This window comes from Lingula anatina, chromosome 6 (assembly GCF_051362555.1).
Source record: "Lingula anatina isolate TDL-2025a chromosome 6, LinAna3.0, whole genome shotgun sequence".
Taxonomy (NCBI): Eukaryota; Metazoa; Brachiopoda; class Lingulata; order Lingulida; family Lingulidae; genus Lingula; species Lingula anatina.
The window spans coordinates 9,473,140-9,493,166 of NC_141772.1; the positions used below are offsets into that span (position 1 = coordinate 9,473,140).

General features: G+C 37.3%; 2 protein-coding genes across 14 annotated transcripts in view; one reads left to right on the forward strand and one right to left on the reverse strand.

The window, feature by feature from the left end:
- LOC106174595 (protein bicaudal D) lies at positions 1–14,547 on the forward strand. Of its 4 annotated transcripts, XR_015335205.1 has the most exons (7): positions 1–326; positions 6,686–6,846; positions 7,109–8,436; positions 8,723–9,372; positions 10,884–10,934; positions 11,272–11,327; positions 11,914–14,547. XR_015335205.1 is itself a non-coding variant. In XM_087016134.1 (6 exons), the coding sequence occupies exons 1-5, from the start codon at positions 111–113 to the stop codon at positions 10,920–10,922; spliced, it is 2,394 nt and encodes a 797-aa protein (XP_086872260.1). In that variant the 5' UTR covers positions 1–110; the 3' UTR covers positions 10,923–10,934; positions 11,914–14,547. The 4 variants fall into 4 exon arrangements, 3 of the variants coding, with proteins under 3 accessions (XP_086872260.1, XP_086872259.1, XP_086872261.1); XM_087016134.1 differs by lacking the exon at positions 11,272–11,327; XM_087016133.1 differs by lacking the exon at positions 10,884–10,934.
- The window catches only part of LOC106174596 (F-box and leucine-rich repeat protein 13-like), an 18,080-nt gene continuing 11,327 nt past the window's right edge, over positions 13,275–20,027 (reverse strand). For 7 of the 10 annotated variants that reach the window (XM_087016122.1, XM_087016128.1, XM_087016126.1 and 4 more), the window contains 10 exons: positions 19,567–19,696; positions 19,164–19,262; positions 18,876–18,996; positions 18,401–18,563; positions 17,951–18,070; positions 17,429–17,648; positions 16,685–16,903; positions 16,196–16,278; positions 15,718–15,798; positions 13,275–15,490 (listed from right to left, as the gene is read on the reverse strand). In XM_087016122.1, coding sequence (XP_086872248.1) covers positions 15,412–15,490; positions 15,718–15,798; positions 16,196–16,278; positions 16,685–16,903; positions 17,429–17,648; positions 17,951–18,070; positions 18,401–18,563; positions 18,876–18,996; positions 19,164–19,262; positions 19,567–19,696 — 1,315 coding nt within the window. In that variant the 3' untranslated portion in view covers positions 13,275–15,411. The remainder of the gene's footprint in view (positions 15,491–15,717; positions 15,799–16,195; positions 16,279–16,684; positions 16,904–17,428; positions 17,649–17,950; positions 18,071–18,400; positions 18,564–18,875; positions 18,997–19,163; positions 19,263–19,566; positions 19,697–20,027) is intronic. The other 3 variants (XM_087016129.1, XM_087016130.1, XM_087016132.1) reach the window with 1 other exon arrangement.

Consider the following 20,027-nt stretch of genomic DNA (forward strand, 5'->3'; position numbering starts at 1 on the left):
TCTTGTCATGTGACCAGGTGGAATTTCAATATGGCTGCTGGGACTTCGAATTTCGTTCTACTTCGAGAATTTTTCGTAATTTTACTGTAAGATCAACTTAAAATTGCAGAATGTCTTCATCTGGTGACCACTTAGAGACAGTAGAGGAGTTAAGACAAGAGATCGAACGCTTACAGAATGAGCTGTCGGAAACTACTCAGGAGAAAGTGCAAGCTGCTGAATACGGATTGGCAGTGTTGGAGGAAAAACAGCTTCTGCAAGCTCAAGTTGAGGAAGTTGAGAGCTTATACGAAGCAACAAAACACGAACTAGAAACAGTGAGAGGGGTAAGCGATGTGTGAGACTCGTTCTAGATTAAAATGATAATGGTTTGTTGTTGAAAATCTGCCGAGGAATCTAGGTGGGTGTTTAAGAAGAATGTTGTAGCTTATGTCCCTTTCAGCTACTGTCTTTAACCTTGGTGCGTCTCATGTCGGGTAATCAGGACACAATACATATTGGAAGCTACTTGGTGCAATATAAAACTGAACATATGAACACGGAAAAGTCTCTTTCCTAATCTATCGGACTCCAATCTGAGGACAGGAAAGGCTTAATCTCTAATTAAGATAACATTTAAGTTGAAGAGATGCTTCTTAAAAACAGTGTGATATCCTCTCATAAGATAAGGTTAGTGTAGAGGCTGATCTTGGTGTGGATAAAGAGAGTGTGGTATGAGTATGGTATAGGGTATTTAAGTATAAGTTGTTATGATATTCCTGATTAGTATACAGGGAATGGGAGATAAAATAGGTTTACTAGTATTATGTTGGTAGATAGATTACACAAGGAAAAAGGTTTGGATTGAGAGTTTATGTCATCCATAATATGGTGTGAGGTATTGAAAGGTATTTTATATAGGGTTTTGACACCAAATCAAATTTTTCTCGAGCATGAACAAGTCGTCCAGCCGTAAAAAACTTAAACAGGCCGTTCAGCAAATTGAAGAGGCTGTCCAAGTGACGTCTGAGTGGTTTCCTGGTCATAGATATATATCAGATGTGTGGATATAGATTTAGATATGGTTTTAAAGAAGAAATGTGTTGATAATGATGAAGTGTACTGTCAGTCCAGGATTCTGGTGGGATACTTGTAACATTACAATAATTAAAGTACTTGATCCATGTTGTCTCAGTATATAAATATTTTGATAGCCCGTTTTTGTTGTAATGATGGTGATTATTCTGATATATATCAGTAATAATCCACACAATAATAGTATTGTACTGACACCATCGTCTTGGGGGACAAAAAGTGACAACATGGCCATTTAAGCGAGAGATTTTTACAGAAAAAATGTAAGAAAGCAATGCTATCAAAAATGCACTTCTTTACAAGTACATGAAAGAGATTTTTTCACTTTGATGCAGTTCCTTTTAACATTTGCCAAGTAGCCATTGCTAGTGTATTTGAGCTGGGAAAAATGTGCCACAGTCTTTCTTTTAAGCATTATTTTCAGGTCTGCCTTTCCCTGTCCAACTTGGCAACTGTTAAAATGACATTCAGACTCAGTCTACGAAGATAACACTGGTCTTGTGCCAAATGCGAGTACAGTTGAGGCCTAGTCTGTTATATTCTGTTAATTTGTTCAGATGCTGGTCTGCTATAGGCCAATGTATAGGTATAACCTGGTTTGCTGAAAGGGCTGGCAGTCAAAAACAGATCTTGACACAGATTGCAGAATAGTAGTGCAATTTCTGGTGTAACGCTACTGGTAACTGCCTCTTTGCTGCTTCTCCATCCTCTTTGATCTTTTATTGTAGTTCTGTTTTTTTCACCCTGACCTATGACTTATGCATTAATAGGTAAAGGACCTACTTGTCCCAACCACAGATATATAAAATGCACACTAGTTTCACTTCATATGAGACACTAGCTGAAACAGTGATGTAATATGTGAATACAGACACAGCTATTGATCCAGTCCTCTGCCTCCCTGGCAGTGCTGTGAATGGAGACTTTCCGTGCGGGTACCTTGGGCAATTGTCTCTATTGGATTTTAAATGGAAGAGTTTAGTTTAAGTAGCAAGTGGAAACATTATCCCAGGAAAGCTGTTAATATAAAAGCTAAATTGATAATCTGATATGATTTAGTGGGTGCACCATTGAATGCTGTATTTATAAGCACTTAATTCATCTGTCATTACTAGCAAATGCCCATGGCTGCATATAACTGGTATGACAGGCTCCCTGTATTTGCCAAGCATGCTAATTTTAACACACATATTTGCTTTATGCTCATTTGCAAATTCACCTCACCCATATCCATGTATCCATGATGTGAGAATTCTTTTTAGATTTGTTAGAACCTTTTCTCGCAGTGCATCTGAACCAGGGTATCTTATGTAAATTAAACTTTTCCTGTAGGTTGAAGTTAATTTGCCATTTGAAAGTAGCTAGTCCACCTTCATTCTTAACCAAGTTTTCAATTTTATTCAACCTGCCAACCTGTTGTCTTACTGTCTAAAATAACAATGTCAAGTAGCTGACAAAAGGCAGCCGATACTAGCACTGTTAAGTGGGTAGTGCACACAGGAAAACCATAAACCATAGATTGTGCCTAATCTGTTTTATCAGATAACCAGATTACAAAGACACCTTATGCATTTTCTCCGTAATCTGTTAAGTGCATAAGGTGTGTATTTTTACAGATCATCTTCCTCTATCATGTTGTGTGTCACAAACCTTAATATCTTATGGTGCTCTGGGCTTAATGTCAGGGTTAGAATGGTATGAATTATTTTATAATTGGTAGTATCACCTGAATAAAGGAAAACATTCATTTATTAGGTTTGATAATTTTATGAACCATGTTGTACTGAAGCTGGGAGACACTAAAGCTCAGAATGTTATGAATTTAGAAAGGTAGTTTTGAGTATATTTTGCAGACAATGAGAATGTCAAACAACAGACTGACTATAGGGGTAGCATTATGATGAATTATTATGGAGCCTCCAAGCAGACCTGTAATAGTGTGTAGGGTGAGGCATGGTTTAAATAGGTCAGTAAATTTAAAGAGACATATTCACACATGACTCACATTTAAATGCCTTGAACCTTTCTAGGGTCATTATAGCCTGCATATTTCTAGTGGAATATAAATGGTCCATTTGAAATTGAAATGTTACTCAAAACCATTTTTTTTCAGACTACTGTTTCTTCTGTTACTCAGAATTTTATGTGTCATGAAACTGAGCAGTCGTTTTGTGTTTTCATTATCCAAAGATTTTGAATTTTTTTTCATAAAACTGATTTACTTTAATTTTTGGGCCAATATTCAGATATAATTGTGCTGAATTTGCTAGCCGCAGAAGCGTGAATGTTAAGTGAAAAGCAAGCCAAATTAGCACTTAATGGTATTATTGATCTGTTTTTTAACAATCAGATAAGAAATTGGACCGGGTCGGCATTGCCTTTAGTTTACACTTGCTCCTGTATGTCATTAATAAGTAATGAAGACTTTCGTAGGGCTCCCTGTTTTCTTTATTTCAGTCAATTAAACATTATAAAGAATCAGTTTACAATGCTGTGGGCATATTCACTTCTCTATTGGTGTGAGAGGAGCTAATTTTGTTATATGTAAGGTGGCTAGTGTAGTTAGTTAGGGGCAGTTTTGTCCAGTGTTGGGAATATTTTCAGGTATTGAAAGGGTTTGGACAATTCACAGAACAGATCTAATAGATTATTTTATTATATTTTTCCAGCTGAGTTAAGAAAAAATACAATTACCCCTGGTCACCAAAGTGCAAAAAAATTGGAGTTTTTTTTTTCAATATCTGGTATCTGTTTTGGATTTTAGGTTCAGAAGTGTGCGATTTGTATAGGGATCTCTTTATCATAATTCTGTTAATACATCTTTTAGACCAGCTTCCATGTTCAGCATGGAGCAAGTCATAAGTGTTCAATGATCCCAATATGGCATACAAATACTTAATATATAATATGTAATACATAATATTATATATACAGTAATTTAAAGTATGACATACTTCACTGTATGATAAAACTCAATGATAAAACAAATGCCTTACATCAAAATTGAACACAAGTCAATATTGGTAATATTTTATAAATACCTTTTTTTTTCTTTTTTTTTACCTTCTAGACTAGTCTAGTATGTAGTATTTGTTCTGCACAGCTGTGAGCAGGCCAGGTATTATGTCTGGGGCAGGCTGCTTGTTATATTTAGCTTCACACTACAGTCTAGAGGCTCATTCCCAATGTAACTATAGTTCTACCTAGATAGATTCAGCTATGCAGGGAATCTTACTGAATGAAATCAAATTGACAGTTTTTAAACTGTTAAAACATGCCTTCTTTTTGCATTGAGTAGAATGCAGAGAAGATGTGATTATACAAGTACACTGGAAACAGAAGGTGTGTTAATCTGCTTTTTGTACAGTTGATGCCAGTATGGTCTGTTGTAGAGTTAGACCCCATTTCCATAGATTTGATTAGATCGATCTATCCCTGTGGGGAGTCTCACTAGATTACTGTCAGCTTAGCCGGCTTAAGCATCTGTCACACCTACTGAAAGCTGTAAGGGGGTAATTAACTATGGTGCGCGTTCGGCTGACTGCAATTTTTTTAGCGTGAATCCCCAGGGAGTTAGGTCGATCTAAATCTTAATCCCTGGATCGATCTAAATCTCTGGGAATACACCCTTAGAGATGTGCATACTAGTAGACTGAGATGGGCATTAGGCTATACACATGCATAGTCTGCAAAAGATATATATGCATAGTCTGTACTAGACACATGCAGAGTATGCATAAAGCATGTGCCTGGTCTGACCTAATTGCCCAGTTGGCATGAATTTTTCAGCCAAATAATATTTAGGCAAATGAGGATATTTGATGCAGTGACTTGTATTCCCAAATACTAATAGTTTCATTTTTGTCTTAAGGAAAATTGTACTAAAGCATATGCTCCCCCTCTGCAATATAAAGACTAAGTATTTAGCTTACTGATAATATATGGTATAGTTTTTAGTGCCAGGTAAAGTAGAAAAAAACTTGGCGTTGTGACTAATACACATGTCTGTGGCTTTGAAGGTTGGAGATGAATTAAAGCAGAGGAAGCAGTAGGTCTTGCTGAGGGCTGTAGAGTGGCTGATTCACCAAAAAAAAACTTAGCCCTGCATTATAACCAGCTGTTAGTATGCATTTCTACATCTTGACAGCTCCCAAACTCCCCGTTGTCTTTAACAGTCAGTCTTCTGTTAATAGGCCTTTAATAGGTGAATGATAAATTATTGTGCAATTTGAATATAAATTAAGTAATTTATAGTGGTGAAAATGATAGTACAAAGCTTTGGAGAGATCATTGTGTAGTGTTTTAGATAAAATAATTCTAATCATATACTGTTATACTGAGAGTGTTAGAATTAATGTAGCCAGTCAGTAATAGCATTCGGTCTAGTTTCTAGTCATCTCTACGTATATAAATATACATTAAATACAGAAAGCATATTATTATGCAGGGACTCTTAGTAAACACCTACTAGTAGCGAATAAAGCACATAGTGCTATGGTCACATGACATCTTTAGATATATACCACTACTACTGTAGTCATTGAATGGGATGTGCTATGCACATGGTAGACTTGGGGCCTATAGCCTCGTTCATTCTCAGAATTCAACATTCTTCCAATGGCTTGGAGGTGTGTTGTAGACCGTATCATATCATAGGAGTTGATCTCATAGGAATGTTACTCATCAGTTTTCTCAGTGTGCTGGCACTAGATGATGGCCATCTAACACAGAGATTGTGTATCATACTATGGGTAGAATTTTTATATTATATGAATGTCCCCCGCCCCCTCTCCCTCTCCCTCTCTCTCTTACAACATCAATTTTAATAGTTTTACTACTTGTTACTATTAACATACATGTACTAGATGATATTGAAGGCCAGAAAAATGTTGCTGGTTGTGTTTAGTGTAATGAAACATGTCACACCACCTTACAGAAATTTATTTTTGATTATCAAGGTTCCATGGCATTAAAGGTCTATGATTGACACAAAATATAAACATTATTATATTGAAATATACCTATATATATACCTATATATATATATATATATATATATATATATATATATATATATAAAATCTCGTGTCCTGGCCTGGTAATAAATTAGAAGGTATTTCAGGTGAAGTGTCTGATAAGACTGCTTCCCCTCAGGTGTAGTGTGGCGTCTAGGTGAAGATGTAGATCTTAAGGTGTTCTTACCTGTGTAAAGGTATGGGGATGTCATGCTTGGCTTCCTGTCCTGTATGTAATCAGGTGGGAGAATCTAGACACCTCTGTTGGGGCAGATGGTTGGTTTACATGCAGGGTTATTTCTCTGTGTGGTGGAGAGGTGAAATGCTGCATGCGTGAGTGAAATATGGAATGTCACTCCCCCCCCCCCCCCCACCACCACCTTATGCCCTTTTCTGTAAAACTTAAAAGGAATGTGTCGCTTGTTATCCTTCTCCTCCTTCTTTCTCTCTCTCTCTCTCTTTTTTTCTCTCTCTCTTTCTCTCAAAAAAGAAATGAAAAAAGAAAAGAAAATTAGTCTTTTCTTTAGCAATCGCTATGCTATTAACTGTTTTTATTATTATTATTGCGTTATATAATCTTCTGCTGTCTACTTCAGAAACTTGACCAACTTCAAGTGTCCCAGAAGAAGCAGAGTCAGGTTGGAGTGAGACATGAGGAAAGTCTTCTACACGAGACGGTCACCAGGGAGGAAGAACTACAGGCTTACATACGGGAGCTGGAACTGGACTGCAAGGCAGCCAAACAGGCTTTTGAAAGGTAGGGTGGGTGGGGGTTGCTTCTTGGTGAAGCTCATTATTTTTAAAATGAAAAAAAAGGAGAAAAAGAAGTTTGTTGTCCAATGATGTCCAGTTCCAGATTTAACCAGACCTTTTAACCTGAAAGATGGGGCAAATTTTATAAATAGAGATCAGTAGTTTGTAATGCTGTTCACTTTTTGATACTGAGCAAATATGAAATTATAACCAGTCTTTTAATCTGTAACTGCTACTAATAAGACTTGTAAACTTTTTTCAACCAGGCTAAAGACAGAGAATGAGCGCCTCCAGGCCTTGTCTAATGAACTATCCCAGCAGGGAGAGTCAACACAGAGCCAGTGTGCACAGCTGCGGAAAGAGAACAAGGAACTGAAACATCGAGAAAATCGCAATCTCACAGATTATGCAGAGCTGGAAGAAGAGAATGTTTCGTTGCAGAAACAGGTTCTTCAGCTTAAGCAGGCACAGGTGGATTACGAAGGCATGAAACACGAGCGCAAACGTCTCCAGGAGGACGTGGAGTACCTTACTGCTCAGGTGGAAGAAATGGCACACCTGAAAAATATTGTGGAGAAAAATCTAGAAGAGGCCCTCGCTGCAGTTCAGCTTGAGCGTGAACAGAGGCACTCTCTGAAAAAAGAACTCGATCAGCGCATTGAAAATGAAAGGTTAAAACTGATGCAGAGTAGTTACAATGCCCAATTCAGTGGGCTGGATTTTAATGATGGTTTCAAACTCGGTGGACACGACGAAAACAACCACGAGTTTGAGATCGATCACAACAGTGATCAGCCAGCCCTGAAAAGGATCGAGGCAGACTTTTTAGTGTCGACACCAAAAATTGCCCCTGTTACGCCAGTCCAGGGGGACTTGTTCAGCGAGATCCACCTCACGGAGGTGAGAAAGCTGGAGGAGACCCTAGAACAGACTGAACTGGAAAAATCAGAGATTTCACGGAATTTCGAAGAATCTCAATCACAGCTGGAGGAGCTGAAGAAGGAATTGGAACTTCAAAAGGAGAAGGTTCAGTCCCTTCAGGCCCACATTAATGCAGTGTCCACTGTCCAAGATGCCAAGTCCCTGGTGGCTGAACTGGACGACATGGCAATTGTCGACGGGGACGAAAACATAGAGGGTATGACAGAAAGTGAGAAAGAAATTCACAAGCTCAGAAAAGCACTTCGTAAACAGGAACTCCAATACTCCACTGCTGTGCAGCAAATAAATGAACTTCAGGCAGCCATGACTGGCGTCAAAGCTGCCGATTCTGGCGATGACCACAAGGATGCAATGTCAAAGCTCCAGTCTAAGCTAAGGGAGTATGAAGACACCATGCAAAATCTCCGAACTGACCTCAGTGCTGCAACAGGTGTTCTGGGTAATACTCAAGAGGAGCTGATTCGTGTGGTGGAGGAACTGGCACAGCTGTATCACCACGTGTGCGAAGTGAATGGTCAGACGCCGAGCAGGATAATGTTGGAGCACATCAAGGGAATGAGCAGTTTCACTCGCAGGGACAGCAGCAAGGATCTGGAGGAAAGCGGCAAAGAGGGTTCTCCTGCTGATACTTCTGAGAATGCAGACAACAAAGGTTGGATGTTCAGATACCTTGATATTATTTTAACCTGGAAAGATGGTAGATGAAAAGAACAAAAGGTCCTTGGTTTTGAAAATTCATTGTATTTTAGTGAAAAATATGTATGATTTTGATTTTTCCTTTTCCACATTCAGAGCTGTGCTCAGTCTTCCTTTTTTTCTGACACTTGAAACTTTTTTGGGAGTTCATTGTAAGTGGAGTGGAAGTTAAGAGAGTAGACTGATTCTGTAAGATTCTATTTTCTCAAGAACACGACTGAATTTTTGTCTTCCCCTTACAGGTGACTCCCAGCAGCCAGAGAAAAAGGAAGAAGAGTCTTCTTCCAGCAGTTCTGCTCCATCAGGAGACCCCATGGCATGCTGCAAGCTGACAGAAACTCTGCAAGACCAGGTAAAGCACCTGAGTCGTGCTGTCAAACGCACAATAGAGGCAGCACAGAAGAACAAAGATGGCGATAACATGACGTCTGACGTCGAAGAGCTCCAGGACCAGATTGTGAAGCTCAAAGCCATGTTGTCCACCAAAAGGGAACAGATTGCTACACTGCGCAGCGTCCTCAAGGCCAACAAGAACACCGCAGAAATCGCCCTCCAGAATCTCAAGTCCAAGTACGAGAACGAGAAGTCCATAGTGACCGACACCATGATGAAGCTGAGGAATGAACTGAAGGCATTGAAGGAGGATGCTGCCACGTTTTCATCCCTGCGCGCCATGTTTGCTCAGCGTTGTGATGAGTACGTCACACAGCTAGACGAGATGCAACGCCAACTGTCCGCAGCCGAAGAGGAGAAAAAGACCCTAAACTCCCTCCTGAGAATGGCAATACAGCAGAAGTTGGCTCTGACTCAGAGACTGGAGGACCTGGAGTTTGACCGCGAGCGTCGCAACGTGCGCAGCCGCCAGGGAGGGCGAGGAAAACCCAGCGGCAGAGTAAGTCACAACAGTCACTCTCCTTACGATGACCGCCATGCACGTTATCCCAAAAGGGACTACTAACCCCCCTCTACTGTAGGTCCACAGTGATGGTGGTTGGTTAACGATGAACTGACTTATAACCCATGCCCAGTGTCCAGCCGTGGTCAGTCTCCTGCCACTGACCGGAACAGTAGTTGATTGTTGGCTCTCAGTTGAGGTGCCCATAACACATTTCGAGAGTTTGGTCTCAGTTAGGTTTTTCTTTTTCTCATGCATTCGCTTGCCGTAAATATAAGATACGCCAGTTTTGCCGGTGGCTAATGAGGAGACCAGACTCTTTTATATTTCGGTTGGTGGCACCCGTCTCTGATTGAGCCAGAGAAGAGAAAGGCTGGAGTGGTGGCGAGATGCTCTTAAACCTGAGGAGATAAGAAAGCAAGGCATATTAGTTTTTGTAAGTCATTGTTACATCAATGTGTAAGCCGAGAATATCACTACCATAGTAGTCATTAACTAAACGCTTATAACTAATATGTGAATGAATGTTTTCACTTTGTAAATACAGACCGGTTATTTAATTTGTGAAATATTTTGATTTAGACTTGCCTTGCCTTCTTTTCTCTTCATAAAAATGAGCTAAAAACAACTAACAGTCCAGACCATTGGGACATTTACAAGGCTTGGGACGACCATGGTCAAGCAGTAAGCATCGTTTTGGTGGTCAAGATGACCATGGTTGTGTCCTTGGAGCCCATAACTGAAGTTTGCCTCAGCAAACCAGAATTTCACAAAGGTTTAATTGGAGGGCTAGAAATGCACTTTGATACAAGTATTAGCCTGGGCTATTACTTTGTGAGCACAGCCATCTAATTTGGCTGTAAATGATTGCAAAGCATGGTTTCTAGTCTAAAAGTTTCACTGGAGGGAGAGAAAAAAAAGTAAAATTTGTTATGTATATCATCCTGTACAAGTGAATTCTATCTGGAAAAGTAACATATTGCAAGAAATTTTAAAATTGATGGTGAAAGTGTTAGCACTCTTCACTATTGCCTTTGTTGTTTATGATGCCCAGAATAAGGCAAATAACATCACTGCATGAATAATTGGAATTATTTATCAAAAAGATAACTTATTAATTTTAGAAAAGAGCTATTAGTGATAACAATTAACAATGATGTTTTTGTTAAGTTTAAACTCTGGTTATCAGTGTTTAGAAAGGAGGTGGTGGCTTAACATGAATTGTATACAATTTCCATTTATGTAATTTCCCTTCCAGTATTTATTGTCATAGTTATAACTAATATACTGTATTCTCTTTTAGTATTATCGCTACTCATACTACTAGGTAGGGTCATTGTATAATATTAAGTTATGCATGCTGATGACGGCAGGGCTGCACCCCGGGGCTCAGGTCAACACACACAGAGATATCCCTTTATGCATTCGTAGGGAATGATTCCTGGCAAAATGATCTGAACCTTGGGGCGATGCCTGCCGAATAATGTGACTGTACTATTACATTTCAGTTACATTGTGTGACAATCTGGATTCTGTTCTTATATTGATTTGGTTACAAGGTTGGAGACTTGTATTTTTGTTTTTACTTACTGTTAATATTGAAGATGTGAACTGTCATCTTACTTAACCTGCCAGTCTAACTGCAAAGGAACTGTTCTTCCCTATAGCACTGTCAGTTAATATTCCATATAAGATTTACAGGCACTCCTATAGTATGTAACTTTATATTATAACATTGTAGACACTGTAAATGACACATTGTTTTACAATGTTTCACGATTTTGATAAACTTTTTTTTAAAAAAAGAAAAATTCTCTCCTTGGTGGTGGGCTGTTGGATTGAAGGTTTTTTTTTATCACAAATTCACGTGCCGTTTTTGTTTTTCTTCTTTCTCAGCGAAATCGCCGTGAGCGTGATCATCGTGATCAGTGGCACTAACCACCCAGGGGAAGGTAACCAGTTATATTGAGAGATATAATTTTATCATTTTGGATTATATATATATATATATATATATATATATATATATATATATATATATATATATATATATATATATATATATATATATATATATATATTTATTTATTTATTTATTTATTTATTTATTTATTTATTTATATTTTTGGGTGTAATGTTTGATGCTAAGGGATTTCATTTACTTATACTTCGTATGTGTAGCAGTATACGCACACCTATAAGATCTTGTTTCTATGGCATGAAAACAATGGAATTTTTTTTCAATTTTTGATCAGTGAATGGACTGTGTATGGACTTGACAGTGTGTATAGGTTGAGGACGGTTCCTTTGTATTGGTACATTGTCAGGGGTGGCAGGTTTACAAATGGATAAACAGTTATGGCTTTTGGCAAGTTGCTTATAGTTTTAACTACGTACATTTATGACATGTATATGTTGATTTTGAAAATATGTTCTATGATATGTGCATTTTAAAGTGTTGTGTATAATTACTGTTGAACTGTTTGTGTTATTATCGATACACAGTGACAATTATTTGTACTTCCTTTTTTACATCAGACAAGTTCAGATTCAGAAGAAGAAGCGCCATCATGAAAGAAAGAAAGAAGAGAGGATGTTAAGGCTAAGCTTGATTGTGCTTTACATGTCTCAAATGCATGAACTGCTATGAGTTTGTGCAGACGGCAGTGTGAGCATGAAATCTTACTGTAGGTGGCACTTGTAGTGCCAAGATGAGACCAAACATGATACAGCTCTGCTCAAAGTACTGATGTGGTATAACTTTTTGGTTGAAATTATATAAAAATACACGAGTAAGAACTTGTACAATGGCTTTAAATGATCATTGAAGTTTTAAAGCGTATTGTGATTATAAGGGTTCGGGTGAGCAGATTCAGGAACAACCCCAGACAAGAGCAGTGCTGTAGACATTGTAAATGCAGTGCTGTATGACTGTATTCTACGTAGCTTGATGGCAGCAATGTATGGTGTACACCTTATACCCTGAAGTTCAGATGCTTTGTGTAGGTGTAGCACGTGTAACTTTATGATAGCAGTGCATGGTGTACACATCACATTGCTCCATGGCAACACTGCATAGTGTGCACCTTACACCCTGAAATTCAGAACATTGATAGAGAAATGCCTAAATTAACCTCCAAGACGTCTGATGTTTAGACCACTTTTTAAATTCTGTTAACTGGACACAGTTTTGGCATAGAATGAAATGTTATTCTCTCTTGATGTTCTTGAACTGTGGAGCTTTGGGCTTCTCCAGGTACACTTGAAATGAGTTATGTATGTCACTGAGGAATTCAAAAATTTGTGTATCTGTTATGATAAAAAGATACCAACACAAACAGTCATTGAGATTTAAAAAGACTAATCACTTTGTGTAGAGTTATAAATAACACAATGATTTGTTCCACATACGATTGATAAACCAAGTCATGATGTTATATTGCTACTAGTACTAATATATTGTACATTAATGCATCAAGAGATGCTCTAATAATTTGATATCGGCTTTTTTGTAAATGTGCAATTTTGTAATGGATCTTTTCCTTCCAGCTGTTCTCCTGTTCGTTTATTTAATTAATCTCTGATCATTTAGTCTTTCATCTTATCAGCTGAGTGGATGTGTTCTCCCTGAAGTTTAAACACAAGGAACACAAAACGAAGTGCCATGTTACCCTGTGGGCAGAATGTGTACACAGGAGCAGTCAAATTACACTTACTTTTTTTTCGAAAATTATTTAATGAACGGTCATGTATTATCAGATACTTGTTCTGAAAATGAGGCCAGGTCAGTAGTTGATATGTATATTTATTGAGACGAAGTGAAGTGAAAGGTTTTATGTATTTAAAGTGAAATTTTCAGTAGTGTCTGGGCAAAGAAATATTATCAAAAATTTTTGTGGGTGGGTGGGTGGGATTCGACTACTAGTTTTGATTGTCTTTCAGTGTAATTTGGAAGCATCAGCAGAAATGTTTGAGGTTACTTTTAAAATGACATTCAAATGGGAATTTTAATCACCAGCAAGATTTTAATGTATAATATTAACAAGACAAACTGGTAGAGCTTTTAATATAAATTATTATGTGCACACTTTTAGTTACTTTGTTTTAGATTAGTCAAGGCATTTTACTGTTAGAAACAGTCCACACTTCTGTTACCAACTTGTAGGTTATGAAGCACGAGTTCAAAATACAGGTAGTTCTGTTTCTGTAGAGTATGTAGATTTATTTGAGTTTGACAGGTTCCTTCTAAAGCTAAATGCAAAATTTAAGTCCGGTCTCCTAACCTTGTGTATATGCTCATCAACTGTGCAAGGTCTGGTAAAAGTTGAAGTTAAAAAGATAAAAATCTGTTGAGTCGAAAAGCAGAAGTTGATAAGCATGTATTCACAATTTCATTATGGATGCACAAGGTTAGTTCTAGTTAGTTCTGTCTTAAAATACTCATTATTAAAACATAAGTTTCCATCTTTTGTGAACCAGTTTTCAATTTTAAACATAGGATGTGGTGGTTTTGTTTGAAACATTTAACTAACTGGATGGATAATCTAACCTAACATGTCTTGATGTAAATGAATGTGATATTTTTTGCAAATGTGATGACAGTTTGTGGCATTGCACCAAGGTTTGTAATCTCCAGGGATTTGATGTGTAGGTGGATGTGGGCAAACTGTCACTTTGTAATATCTAGTTGATCAAACCTAGGTAAAAATATTCAGGCACCTTCAATGCACCTTTTATGTACAATGCCGTAAAACAGGTTTTAAAAATTTACAGACGAAGAATTAAGTTTTTAAGATCAATATTCTCTTATTGTTCAATTTAAATGTTAATTGTGGATTAAATTCACTACCATTTTACCATACGTACGACCCACCATTTACAATAATAATAATAATACAAACAGGTGATATTTACTTGGTTACAAGTTATATGTATTTACAATTGTCTGTAATTCATGGAATTGTTACAATGTATCACATAATTGTTACAATGTATCATGTATTTGTTACAATATATCTATATGTATATGGTTTGTGTAGAATTGGCCCTGCTAGCACTGCCAGAGCTTTGTTGATAGGCTGTCTTGGATTTGAGGTGAAGGCTGTACAATGGGTGGGAATGTCGTCTGCACCAGTCTGAACTCCATATAGAAATAAACTCAAATGTTATACACACATGGTGTTGATTTCATGTATAGAATCTTGTTGATTTCCAATAAATTTTGTTTGAAATCGTATTAAATTGAAGTCAAATGATAAATTGAAAAGGATTTGGAAGCCATTTTGAAAATTTCGCAAATTTAGATAATGAGTGAAAATGCTTATTTGAGATTATGCTTGCAGTCTGATAGAAGTAACTTTGCAATTTAAAATAAAAGGTAGCTTGACATATGAACAGTTGTTGCATGTAAAATACAGAGAACTTTGTGGTCTAATAGTAACCTGCACAGCAGGGTTTATTTGTTCCATTTCTAGAAACTGAAAAAAATCAGAACTTGGAAACATTTGACATAAATTAAAGCAAAACTGATCGTAATTTTTTTTTTTTTGCAAAAGTTAATATGAGATAACAATTATGATATCTTTCCTAAGAGTAATCTGAATGCAGATCTGCGGTATAAAATGGCCACAAATTTGCCATCTATTTTAGTTCTATATTGTGGATTTGCTGAAGCAAATACAAAGCTTTCAAAAGTGAGTTTTGCCTGGTGCACTACTCAAGAGCCACCTATAGAAGGCACTTGACACTGATTTCAAGGAAAATTTGCCAGAAGAGTACACTGACCATTTTACAGCATTGTTCCCTGATGTAAGTGTAACTTGTTCCCAGAATCTGACACTTGGTAAAGGAACCTAGAGTAGCCACAATTACAATGCATTGAAAATTGGGGTATCTGCATTATGTGTTTCTGTCAGTTTTGCAACACCTGGCACTCAATCCATGTTACGCGTTTCTCTGCCATTACTTTATCTGAACCCATGCCCAATTTTTAACCTTCAGGCAGCGAATCATGCCTTTGTCTGATTGTAGACATAATCAGCAGAAATCCGCTGGCACCTCATCATCATTCCATTGCACAAAAGGAATTTGGCGCATGCACTTTTGTGCAGCTTGCCTGAAATAAAGAGTAAACAAAATTATATAAACAGGATTCCATGTTGTCTAAATGTTTTAATGTTAGTGAAGTGCTGAAAATACATATGTGTATGCTACCTAGCCATAATCCAAACTGGCAATGTGTCACAGACTTTCTACTTTGGCATATTAAGGATGGATGGATGGATGGATGTTTGTATGTGTATGTATGTATATCGGTGTGTGTGTGTGTGAAAGCATACTCACTTGCTGATGCCTTTGCAGTACAACAGCAACAACATCTTCATCTTCTTGCAGCCTTTCCTTAAATACCTCAGAGCCTTGTCTCTGAAAGAGCACACATACATATATGTATGGATAAACTCTCATGGATAAATGGCACATAAATGAAATATGCTGGTAGTGTCATATCAATTACACACAAGAACAGTTTTAATTTCACAAAGAGTTCACCAATCAATCACAATGAAACTTTGAATTTTAAAACAGAGTAAGGTTATGAAGTAAACAGTTATCTATGGGGGACAGGGGGCTATAAAATATAGCCTGTGCTATGTCTTGACTTCTTGAAATGATAGCAAATATTGTAAATGTACAGTTGTGCCATCATGCTGCACCTGACTACCTGTGGTGATACAGGTAAATCTGAACAAGGACATTACTGAACTCATGGGGGAGAAAAGGGGGGAGGGGGTACGTGTATTTAAAAAAGTTGCTCCCTTACGTGATGAGCACACATCCCGAGAGGTCCAGGTTGGTCATGTAGTGGCACACCCCTGACAGGTACTGGATACTCAGGTCTGTTAGCTGGAATGATAATGAAATAGTACAGCTGGATAAAGTCATGACATTGGTGCAGTAATAACATCAAAGAATGTATGCTATAGTAATTACTCCAAATTTCCGAGTGCCTCACCTATTCCTATAATACTCAGTTAATACTCATAAATGTACACTTTTCAACTTGAAGCCAGATTAATAGAAATTTTCATAAATATTGAACCGGAAACTTTACACATTACTAATAAATACACTGTTTAAGGAAATTTTATTTATCCACTTTGTTCAAAGTTAATGACCATTTACCATACAGTCATGTAATAGAGACAAATTACAGTCAGTGAGGCACATATGATGTGAGTGTAAAGTACTACTAGAGAGGACATCACATACACCCCTGTAAATGGCTTGTAGTGTGTGCTGTACTACATACCAGTTTACACCCGGCCAGATTGAGAACTGTCAGCATCCTACAGCAAAAGGCCAGGTTCTTGATGGCAGCGTCAGTGACCAGCTGACAGAAGGAGAGGTCCAGCCTCTCCACATCTTTACACTGCTGGGAGAACTTCTGTAGTCCTAGATCACTGATACCGTTACAGTCAGAGAGACAGACGTCCCGGAAACGGGGGTTGTTACCCAAGGCTGACAAACCCTGAAATGAATTACAAATTACATCATCTGTTTATCTATTTACAAAATGCAATTATTTCAAAATCATTTGAATGTTCAGATTTATATATTTGTGAGAGAATGAATGAGATTTGTTTTAATGCTAAGCAAATTCTCAAGCCTGTGGTCCTCCACGATAAGATATATATGTCAGTCAGATTTAGAGATATTACATAAACGGTTTATAATATGGCTCACACATGAGATAAAGCAACTTAAATACCAAAAAATATATATATATATTTGGTCTGCACAGCGACAACCAGAGATATCTAAACACACCAAACTGATTGTCTGTCCCAGTAGTAGTAGTACTAAGTAGTACAGATATATTACCCAGGGGCGTAACCAGACCATTTAAAATTGTACGCACAGATTTTGAAAATTCCCAGGTACGATAATATTCCGTGAAAAATACACTGAATTTATGGAGAATAATATCATGGTTGGCTCAAAAAATTGTACGCACAGTGCATCCGTGCGTATGCCTGGTTACGCCCCTGATTACCTGATCTGCACAGTGACAACCAGAGATATCTAAACACACCAAACTGATTGTCTGTCCCAGTAGTAGTAGTACTAAGTAGTACAGATATATTACCTGATCTGCACAGTGACAACCAGAGATATCTAAACACACCAGACTGGTTGTCTGTCCCAGTAGCTCTATCCCGGCCTCACTGATATGTTCACAGAAACACACACTAAGGTAGGTCAGGCTCATGCACCTGAAATAACAGAGATCAAGGTTAATTATAAAAAGAATGTCCCCTCCACAGAAAAAAGTTCATATTTGTCTTTTATTTTGCTTAGAATATTAATGCTTGTTAATGTGCATGTAAATCAGGCCCAACTAAGTACTGTATCTACACAATCTAGTTATAAATACACTACTCATTTTTTCAAGTGCTCTCATTTTGCCCATAAATCCCTTTATTTGTGTTGTTGCCCTCTTGATAAGCAGACACTGTATTTGTAAAGCATTAATATTGAAAACTTTGTGCCTGTGCTTTTGCGTGTTTTTACCCACCTCTTATGGATATGGACCAAGGCTATATCTCCCACCCTGATACAGTTTGTAAGATTGAGCTCTTTCAGTTTGGGTCCACAGGACGACTCTACTATACTCTTCACTCCATTGTCACTAATCCTGAAGGACAGGAGAAAAAAAATGAACAATAATAGATATTCCCATACCTGCCTGGTACATTTTCCATGGGGTCTCAAATGAGAATTTTAACAATTAGTTGATTCAAGATTGAAAAATGAATCATTTGGATATATCAAAAATATTAGTGGTCTATTAAAATATGCCAAGTATCAAATTACCAATATATCAGGTATGTCATTTATCCCTTTAATGAAACCCTATATTGCTCAGATCCAATGGGAAGGGAGGGGGTTAATTACCAGAATGAAAATTAATTATTCAACATTGTATTACTCAGGATAGAGGAAATATAAATATTCCTGCATCTACCTGACACAGTCCGCCAGGTTGAGCACAGTGAGGTTTTTACATGAAGACAGAGACTTGAGGGTCATATCTGTGATCTTCTGACAATCTGTTAAGTACAGGTGGTACAGATCTGGACACATACGGCCAATCATCTTGAAGGAGACATCTGTGATCTTTTGATTGGCTGAAAACATGGAAGTTGAAAAGCATTGGATGTTTATATTCAATCCTGCAACTCACAGAGTAACCATTTTTTCTAATTATTATTTTAAAAAACACTACATTATTTCTTGCATTAACAGACTTATCTCATTGAGGAATTGAAGAGAAAAATATCATAACTTTACAAAATGATTACAAAAACGTTTGTTAGATTGAACTAAGAGGTTTTTAATTAAGCAGACTAATTTTAAATGAAAATTGCCTAAAAAATTGTACCTTATTGATAAATTTTCGCACTGGGAATTAACAAGTAAGGCATTCTGTTTGTACTTACAGTCAATCTTCAGCATCCTCAGTTTCCTGGTGGCGGCCACTTTCTTCAGAGACTCATCTGAGATGTACGGAGAACCCAGAACAGATACATAGGTTAGGTTTTTACATGTCTCGGTGAGTGCCTGAAAAGCAACCAGAACATTATCATTTATCTTTTTATAAAGAAACCAAATATCATTTATTGTTTACTGATTAATGAAAAAGTTAACATCAGGATAACTAATACAAAGCATTATTCTTTTAAATTAAATTTTCGATTATTTCTTTTCTTCCTCCATGTTCCACTTACGATAATCCTGTCATCACTGAGGTTCTGGAACTCGTTCAGAATTACGGAACGGAGAGAGGTGCAGCCAGTGGCCAGATTCTCAAACCCTATCACTGAGATCTGGAATCACAATTTTTTGAGAAACAAAAAATGAAGATACTAGTACTTTGAATATCTCCCAAATGCCAGGCATGTAAACCATTAATCATTATCTGTTAAAGTTGATGTATGTCAGCTTATATTGACCTTTGTCAGTTTATGTTGACCTTTGTCAGCTAACATAGTGACTTTTGACACTTCATGTTGACACTTTCAAAAATGACTTTTGTCAGTTAACATTGACCATGGACAATTTCTGTTGACCTTCGTCAGTAAATGTTGACCTCCATCAGTTAATGTTGACCTTATTTAATAACCAATTTACCTGTGTACACCCAGACATGTCCAGCCACTGGAGTTTGGCTCCACCTTTCCCCATAGCCAGGTACTGGAGACCTTTGTCTGTGAACCTCTTACAGAAGGCCAGGCTCAGATATTGTAAGTTTTCCATTGATCTAGAAATAAAAAGTACATTTTGTTTACTGTTTTTTTAGTAAATAATGGAAATGTCTGGAAGGAATATCAGCCTGAAATGCTGTTTTCTATGTTGTGGTTTAGATGATACGTAGTGAAGCTCCTGCAAAGTGTAGTTTCATATATCATGACATCTACATGTATCTTATTAAAATATCAAAATGGTGTAACAGCAGTTCATTTTTTTTTACATTTGTAACTATATATACATATATGTTTATTACTGAAAACTTCCCAGTCTTTACCCATGTACTCATATACAGTCTGCAGTCTACCTACAGCAACAAAAACTTCAATCATCATAGACAACAA

What these genes read in the sequence shown, in the direction of transcription:
- LOC106174595 (XM_087016133.1), top strand. Translation starts at nt 111, where the DNA reads ATGTCTTCATCTGGTGACCACTTAGAGACAGTAGAGGAGTTAAGACAA. An exon ending in AACTAGAAACAGTGAGAGGG is followed by an intron (nt 327 to 6,685) that starts GTAAGCGATGTG and finishes TGTCTACTTCAG; the next exon opens with AAACTTGACCAACTTCAAGT. An exon ending in GAGGAAAACCCAGCGGCAGA is followed by an intron (nt 9,373 to 11,271) that starts GTAAGTCACAAC and finishes CTTCTTTCTCAG; the next exon opens with CGAAATCGCCGTGAGCGTGA.